This window comes from Nicotiana tabacum, chromosome 21 (assembly GCF_000715075.1).
Source record: "Nicotiana tabacum cultivar K326 chromosome 21, ASM71507v2, whole genome shotgun sequence".
In the NCBI taxonomy this organism is placed as follows: domain Eukaryota; kingdom Viridiplantae; phylum Streptophyta; class Magnoliopsida; order Solanales; family Solanaceae; genus Nicotiana; species Nicotiana tabacum.
In genome coordinates this window covers 88756347-88765605 of record NC_134100.1, presented here as the reverse complement: position 1 = coordinate 88765605, position 9259 = coordinate 88756347, and the positions used below count along the sequence as shown (strand labels likewise).

General features: G+C 32.7%; 1 protein-coding gene across 1 annotated transcript; it reads right to left on the bottom strand.

The window, feature by feature from the left end:
• Nucleotides 1-221: 221 nt before the first annotated feature.
• Nucleotides 222-7091, bottom strand: LOC107797552 (respiratory burst oxidase homolog protein E-like). The gene is made up of 14 exons (XM_016620452.2): nucleotides 6296-7091; nucleotides 5387-5546; nucleotides 5126-5174; nucleotides 4641-4754; nucleotides 3574-3996; nucleotides 3101-3484; nucleotides 2835-2930; nucleotides 2615-2730; nucleotides 2361-2531; nucleotides 2121-2277; nucleotides 1848-2036; nucleotides 1584-1712; nucleotides 1340-1418; nucleotides 222-467 (listed from the first exon to the last, which is right to left on the bottom strand). The coding sequence occupies exons 1-14, from the start codon at nucleotides 6948-6950 to the stop codon at nucleotides 358-360; spliced, it is 2832 nt and encodes a 943-aa protein (XP_016475938.1). The 5' UTR covers nucleotides 6951-7091; the 3' UTR covers nucleotides 222-357.
• Nucleotides 7092-9259: the final 2168 nt, after the last annotated feature.

Sequence of the window (9259 nt, the reverse complement as noted above, 5' to 3'; positions counted from 1 at the left end):
AGTTGAATGACCATTTAAGTAATCGACTCGAACTAAAAGTCCCTAGGAACATATATTCTACTCCTGTGTTTTTTCCTGAGCATACTATATCATAAAAATTTACATTCTTTTTTTGAAAATAGTCTAATCAAATAAAGATGTCTTTCTCACTATAATCCTATATTGAAATTACTGTAATCACATATAGATATCTTTCTCACTATAATCATTTGTATGCTGTATATATGCATTTACATTTTGCTAAATCAATATGTATACTCACATGTATTCCTTTTTTGGTATAAATAACTACAGAAATGAAAACGAAGGAAAAAGAAAAGGGAAAAATGTTTTGCTTGTTACCCAATTTTTCTAGCTTCAAAAGTGCTCCTTGTGAAAAACAAATCTTGTGGATGTCTTATAAGTCAATACTTTTGATAGCTTCTTCAACTCCTTGGCTAAAACAGGCGTCCCACAATAGAAAACTCCTGCATCATTTATCTTGTTAGCAAGGCCTACCTTGATATCTTTTAGTCTCTAATTTTCCCTTGTTTTTTTTAAAGCTATGTTGCTCAGACACTCTGAAAATATAGTCGGGTGTGTGCCGGATCCTTCAAAAGTAGTGTATTTTTGGAGGATCCAACACGGGTGCAGCAGCAGTTTGGAAAGTCTGCGCAACATAGTTCTTAACTCTTAAGTACTGCTTGCCCGTTTTCCTTTTTCTTTTCCTGTTTGAGTTTAAGTTCTATGCAGTATGCATTGACGGTATAATAAATATTTATACAATCACTTTACTATAAAATAACTGAAGGTAAATTACTCTGATATGCATTAAGCGATAACTTGATAAAAATGGTAAATAACTTGCTGTAATAAGTTAAAGTAAGTTAACATTATAAAACATCTTTAATAGTGTCGGTAGATATTGTTACATCATAAGATTCTGCTACGAGCTTGCAATGCCTTTGATTATTTATCTTTATAGTTTCTTTATTAGCCTCTATTTTTGGTCATATTCATTGTCAAAAGGTTGGATTATATTGAAGACAAGTTATGCTGTGATTCGTTATACTGAGATTAGTTATTCTGGTATTATTTATACTGACTGTTTGGTATGCTGTATTAATCCAGAGATTGTTAATTTTACTGATATATCCTATGATAACTTATCTTGGGATTACTATTCTACCCTCTGGCAGGTGTAAGTTATCCCGGTACTATTTTTAATCATAGGATAACTTATCCCAGGATTAGTAACCAAACAAGGGATAAGGCGGTACTAAATTTTTATTCCAGAATTATTTTTGCTTATCCATTATATCAAACGACCCCTTGGTTTGAGGTTGTGACAATTTCTTACCTACTGTTGAAATAGGATGCTTGGAAGCTATTCTGTTGAATACTTCTTTCCACTTGGGCCTTGCAAAATGTGTCTTCACCTGCATAGTCTAAAGTCAGTACTTGGTGGAAAATGTACCAGTCCAATTGCACTCTACTCTTTGCTGTTGTATGATTGACCTATATTCTTAAAAATAAATTCCAGCCTCGCCAAAATCTTTAAGAAGCTTCGAATGAGGGTAGTAGTGATGGAATATGGATCATACCCGAGTGCCAGAAAGGATGTCAACACCATGTTTGGCATGGTTAAGTGCCTGGAGCATGGTGATTAGAGTGGACCTCGCGTCATCCTTATCGTAAACGCTTGTCAAATAATTGTGCATCTCTATCTGACCCTGTTTCATTGCAGCCAATTGGTAATAAGATTGTCAAACTACAATACTAATAGACCATAGTAGAATCATTAATCAAAAGAGAAAAATTGGTGTAGCTAGTATTAAGGACATTCATTGATGATTATTATGTACTACCTTGTGATCTATCTCTGCAACTTCATTCATGACTCCTTTAAACCACTCGAACGATCCAGGTTCTCTAGTAACCCAATAAAAATATGCATTTTTGGTCTTCTGTAATTTCTTTCTTCCACTTGATGCCACACTTGAAGTTGCAACACTTCTCCAGCTATCATATGATGAAGTGATCTCAGTACTAGAATCCTGAAGTTAATGTTTTGACTAAGATTAATACCACATGTTTACTTATTTAACAAGAATAAACAAAGAAAACTAAAGGATGAGTACCACATTGTCTTCTGTTCTTGAATTGTTTAATAGATCCTTCAAGATACTTATAAAAGGTGTAGCTCCAATTCCAAGTCCTACAAGAAGTAAGACATCGTAATTTTGATAGTCTTGTGCTGGGGCACCATACGGTCCATCAACAAGCAATCGAGGTAAACTGCATCGTAAATAAGTCCTTTAGACATATTGACAAGGGAATGGCGATTAAACTTTACATGTCAAATAACATTGATGAAGTACCTTCTTTGATCAACATCTTCAAATTCTTTGAACTTAGCTCGACCAATTACACATGCTGAACTGTTATCCTCGGTGAATACTCGCTTAAGTTCAGCTGTCCAGTCACCTACAGTGCGTATGTGAACACTGAGGTAGTCGTCTCCTGGTGCAGATGTTATAGAAAATGGATGCCTGGAAAAATAGTAAGATTGATGTATACTTAATTACTGCTTGTGTATATATAATCAGCTTAATTGAGGAACGAACTCACACACCATTCAAATGAGGAGATTGTTGGGCATTGCAAGAATATGTACTGCCCACTCTTGTATTTGAAACCATTTGGTTTTGATATGATCAAACTGAGAACGTCTCCTGGAAGTACAGAAACCTGTATAGGTAGAAAAACCAATTCTTCATTTGTTTCCTTCTATCCTTTTTATTTCTTAAATTCTCTACTAGATGGAAAGCTAATGAGCTGATATTTCAAGTTACCTTAAAAATCTTAACTCCGAAGTATTCTGATCTGCATTTTCTGAAACTCCTCTCTGCAGCATACAGGAGCAACGGAATGGAGATGTACATCCATGTCTGCAACAATCATGTGCAACAAATATTGAACATTTAATCATAGATAAATGAAAAGTAATTTGGTGCTTCATATATATATATATATATATATATATATATATATATATATATATGTGTGTGTGTGTGTGTGTGTGTGTGTGTGTGCTGAATATATTCATAATTGTGCTTACTGTTTTGTGATACCATTGGTGGTCCAAGAACAGGAATATTCCATGTATTAGTAGCAATACATAAACCATTGCGAGAAGGTGATGAGAATACCAAAATGCGTTAAAGCCTGTTAATCGGTTGAGAGGAGGTGGCAGCTTCACCAAATTTCTCCTGAATCGTCGTGATGCTAATGTGAAAGTAATTGTCATCAAAATTACCATACCAATACCTGTGATGCCTTCAACACCAGTCAAAAGGCTTTTATAACTAGGCTTCACGTTGTCAAAATGAGACGATATAAGTGTAAATTTTTCTGTAGATGAGTTAACCAGACGGGGAAAATCACACGCTAAATGATTCCCCGCGTGAAGTACTACTCCAACTGCTATGGCAAATGCAATAATCTGCCAATTGAAATGACATAGTTCAGAAGAAAATTGTGTTCATTATAAACTTCAAGAGTACTAATATTGGTGAATTTGTTCTGTCTCACCTTGTGAAAATTGATGTTATCGTCGAAAGGGATAAGTAATCTGGATCTTGTAGACCTTAGCTTAGTTAATGTGTTACGACAAACCGGTAAAAGGATGAGTGCCATATTTAACTTGAGAGTCTCTGCAGCACCTTTAGCTATTGGCAAGCAATATCCCATAACTTGGAATGGTGCCCTTTGCCTATACTGTAAGAATTTCCATGTGAAAAGTCCGGCCATTGTTATCATCCATAGCAATAGAATCCAACCTCTTTGCCAGTTCTTTAGTACAAGACATTCGAGGGTGCAGCTCGCTCTCTTTATTATGTCTTTCGGCTTAAGGGATCCTGAGTTTTGACTACATCCAACACTTGGTGTGCTTAAAGATCTGCTGTAATTCATGTAATTGTCCCTTTGCAGAAGAAGTGCTTCCAACTGCCATAACTGAAAGAAAAGGTGAATGAGGTACAATTATCAAATGTGTCCGGCTACAATGATGTTACTGATAAACTAAACTACAACTCAAATGATACAGTTCCTCTGTCTCCCCAGAATGAAAGAAGTGATTTTTGATTTCTTGATCTGTTAAAATTAGTTTTTGTTGCTCATGCGCTTCTTTGTTAGCCTGATGCTTAATTTTATCTTTTAATGCCTATGATCAAACTATCTCCTTTAACTTGATCGAGACATACATGTGATTGGACTAATAATTTGTGTTCCTGAAAATTCATTGTATTATGACATTTTATTAAGCTTAGCAGAACCAGAAGCAGCTGCTTTATACTTTAATTATTTCTGTAATGCTTAGTTTAAGTAAGAAGTGGAAAAAGTTCCATTCCCAAAACGAATAAAGATTGTCTCAAAAAGTTTCAATCAACGTCTCAATTCCAAATCAGAATACTTTTGGTGTTCTGACTGATATAATGTGGTTGGTCATCCAATATTGGATCTGCGGTCCGAGTAATTTGGACATAAGTTTTTGTTTGGGCAGCAAATAGTCAGGTCACCAACTTTGTTAATTAGTTTTTGAAAATAGTTTAAGGGGAGGAAGTAAGAACAGAAAGATAAGAAGATCAAGAATTTGGTACCTCAATGTAACCAAGATCTTCAGGGTCTAATTCCTCCATTATTAAAGAAGCATAATCTTCTGCACGTTCCTTTAATCTGGACAGCTTATTTGCCGAAGCACTCAGCATTATTAGCTGTTGGAAGAGCAAACAGAAAAAGATAATATTAGAAACTTCTAAAGATATCGTTGCAGTATTAAACAGAGTTAAATTCAGTATAAACAATATTCAAACAATCAAATCATTTAAAAACTAAGGGCATATAAATTTCTGCACCAAGCTGATATTAGTAACGTGGAAAAGAAGGCAAATAACCTATTTGAATTGGTCATATACTCATATTAATTACAAGCTTATATAATATCAGCGAATAATTGTATTCTCGAATATAGCCTTCTCTATACCAAGTTTTTCTGTTTTTTGACAAGTACTACGAATAGTATAAGGAAATTATAAAATTTTAACCTCTTTTTGTAAATTGAGAAGTTACGATATGATAACCTTACCTCTTGAACTTCATCTCTGGTAATCCTTCCATCTCCATTGCTATCAGCCCTATAATGAGACGTACATGCAACGTGAGCAGTTGAATAAAACATAAATTGGACAACAACAATAAATAAAAATCACAATTTATCGATTATCAGTATTTATGAGATGGATGCCTTTAGAGTTAATATAACATTCTATAATAAGTTAAACTACACTAATCATGTAAAAAGATTTGAATTATCAGTATACTTAAATAAAATAAAGAGTGCACAAACATGTCAAAGAAAATCTGAAGGCGAGCGTCGAAGCTCTGGTCAGAAATCTGCAACCAAAAATCATGAAGCTCTGATTTCGTTATCTTCGCCGTCTTTTGATGTCGTCGTCTCGCTAGTGCATCAAAAACTCCCACCGCAAACTCTTTCGAATCCTCCATTCCTGCACCATGTACCACCACCCTTACACATTTGTTGATGGAATGGAAAAAATGGCAAATTTAAAATCAAGATTTTGAAGTTAATAAATTATATTGTTTCTATGGAGATATATTAATTTGCTCCATGAAGTTCACTATACAATGAAATCTTTTGAGTTCTACGTACAACAAGTAATATTGAAGGTACTATGCTTTTCATGTTCTTGTAATTTTTCCAGTAGAAACGAAGCTAAAGATAATACAATACACTCTCTTCATTTCATTTGTGATATTTGACTGTGCACGGAGTTTAAAAAAAATATAAAATTTTAAAATGTTTGATTTTATACATGTTATGACATTTGGATGAACATAAGAGCATGATAAAATGGAAACTTCAAAGTCTAAAATTCTTTTCGAAACAAAGTTGAAAGAGAGGAGTGTACACAAAATGAAACTGATAAGTACTCCTGCCATCCCAATTAACGTAAAAGTATTAAGATTTCGAGAGACAAATAAATCCTTCTTTGACCATGATTTTTTCATATGGTTTTTACATATTTTGAATTTTTAGTTAACGTGATTTATAGTACTTTTTAGTTTTTATATATATAGTTTTCAAATATATAAATTTTATCTCAAAAAATTTAAATATTCTATGTCTAAATTCACCTGTCACAATTAAGAAATTTGAATCTATAAATTGGAATTGAGGGAATAGTTATTTTGATATCATTCATGTCATTTACGTGAACTGAAATTTCGAACGTACCGATGCATTCACCAAAATCTTCTCTAGCAAGCAATCCCTCCTTAGCCAAAGCATTGAACCGAGTCTCAACTTTTTCCCATAGCACATTATCTTCAAATTCTCCAGTACTTTTCTTGCTTATAAATCTCAATCCTCCAAGCGCGTGCTGAGCACTCGATTTATTTCTCACTAGCTTCAATTTCGATTTCATCTCTTCACGTATCGATAAAATTGTCTGCTCACTATTATCATTAATCCGAGTACAAAAAACGTGATCATTATCCACGTCGGATCTTGACGTCAGTGATCCCGTTGAAAATCTCCGGCGAATTTTGGTACCGGCGCCGGATGTTCTAGAAACTTCTTCACCTCCAGCGGCTTTTGTATTATTGTGCGATGAATTAGCCGGCGTTGGCATTACATTACACACAACGATCGAATTATCGTCCAGCTCTACCGTGATTTCAACTAATTCCTCGTCATCGTTGTTGTTGTTATTGTTGTTTCTGTGCAAATCGTTGAGAAAAATCGGCAACATTGCGGCGCGGTTGAAATTGAGAGAGTTTGACGTCGCCGGCGTTGAGTCCTCCGGCAAGTCAAAGTTCCGGCTGTAATTTGATCGCTTTGAGCTGCTTCCGAAAGAGGAAGAACTCAAAATTGATACGAGCTGCTGCATTTTAGGAAACTACAGATACCTAACTGTAATCTATAGTGAAGACTGTACCCGTTTCCTTAAGCTGTAAATTTGTACTTATCGGCCTCTCAATTCTGTGGAGAGAACTCTTATAATTTGAAGGAATGTCTCCAACATTTTTAATTGTAGAAGAATCCCTTTAGTATGGTTGAGGTATGCATGGTATATTTATAACCATGTGAGACATGAATATATAACAAATATAGGACGTAGAATATAAGAAATAAATAAATAAATCTGAAACTTATGATATTAAATATTTCGTGGCTATAAGATTTTTGAACTTTATGGTATCAAATATGCCATAAGATTTGAATCATAATATTATCACTAAAGAATAAAATTAAAAGTTTATGTTTAATTATTTTCAAATTTGGACAGGTATTATTATTTTTAAAATAGACTAAAAAAGAAAATAAAATCACAAAAACCAGAACGAATGAAGTAAATACATTATTGATGTAAAGATTGTGATACTAATCGTTTGGATCATTTTTTTGTTGAACTTTATTAACTTATTTTTCAAAAATGTTAAGATATAATATTTCAAAAATAAATTTAGTAGTTTTTTTGAAATTTGGATTTAAAGTTGTCTTATGCGTGCTACATTGTATATCGTGCTAATCCTTTGAAAGCTTATATCTGAATCTTTAGTTATAAAGCGTAAAATTTACAAAGTATACAATAAATACTCATAGGAACTTAAAAAAATTTCGCAATTTTTATTTTATAACTCAAACATAATTTCAATAAACTATTATTCTTTGAGATGGGTACACGCGCAACACTCGTATCCTAAAACTAGTTATATTAAAGATACTAGCTAAATAATTCTTTATTAATTCTCAGCTTTTAATTTTACCATATTAGTCAATTTTCAAGCTATAAATTAAACTAGATTTACACGTTTTAAAATGAAAATTAAATTTTAAAAGAATTACAAATAATAAACAGGATTCATTTCATTTGATCATAAGAAGCCAAAAGTGATGATAATTTGAGATAGAAGAAGCAAATAGGTAATGTTAGTGAAATAATGTTTTAAAAGGCGTGGGTGAAAGCCCATGCATTTTATCTAACATGGGACGAGGCATAAGCTTCGAGGCACGTGCGTAAGCCGCATGAGTATTTATTTTTAATAATTTATAAATTAATAAAATAAATAAAAACATATTAAGATTATAAAAATATCAAGGAACTTATAGAATTAGTAGGAAAATACATATATATCTATCATAAACATGCTGTGCATGAACCATACAAAAGAATATTTTTTTCTTAATAAAATAACTAAAGTAAAGATGCATTATACCTATATCATGACTATGATAGACTATAGCTAGAGATATAAAAATGATATTCTAATACCTAATGATCCAAAGAATTAAAATAACAACAATATAAAGTTATTGTTTAAAAATCTAAAACAAATAATAAATTATAAATACTTATTGTATAATATGAATAGACAGAATAGAGTTATCATCAAAACAATATCTAAATTAGAGCGATAAAAAAGAAATTATGAAAACAAAAACTAACTCGAAAGAATAAATTAAAGAAGGTAAATGCAGCGTGGAAGAAGAATAAGAAATTAAGAATTAGAGGACAAAGCTCTTTGGTTTGTAGTTTGCACTTTGTAAATAAAGATTTAAAGTATATTTGTTACCAGTAGTAAACAACAGAGAGAAAAGATTATAAAATTAGGATAAAAATTTAGTAAAAATCTTGATTGAGATTTTTGGTTTGAAAATTTTCTACTATGCGTTAACTTTTCAATGTTTTAATTAAAAAAAAAAGAGATTTATTTAGCAATTTTAGCTCAACTTTAAAAAAGTTATCGGGGCTTACGCCCCAAATGGACGTCTAGAATATTGGGATTTACGCCTAAATGAACACCTGATACTTGTGTTGTACAGTACGTCTCGATGCGTTTTTGGTACGTCTCGGCGCCCCAGGACTCGCCAAAAAATACATTTTAGACACTGATAGATAGTAAAGGTTTTGAAGAAGGTCTTCTATTTATTTTGTTGGGAATAGCCGTTTTTTCTTCCACACTGTCCTGTTTGATTCCCAATCATCATATAGATATGGACAGAGATATACAACCATAAAAATAAACAACACATTCTTTTGGTTCCTAAATGCTTAATGTATTATGCCTCGACTGGCATATAGCTGTATGTAGATAATTTTATATTGAAATTTAAAACCAAGATATCGAACCCTAATCAATCTTCGTATCCGTGTCTATCAATTTGGCTTTCCCAATTAGATATTGCTACCTAATT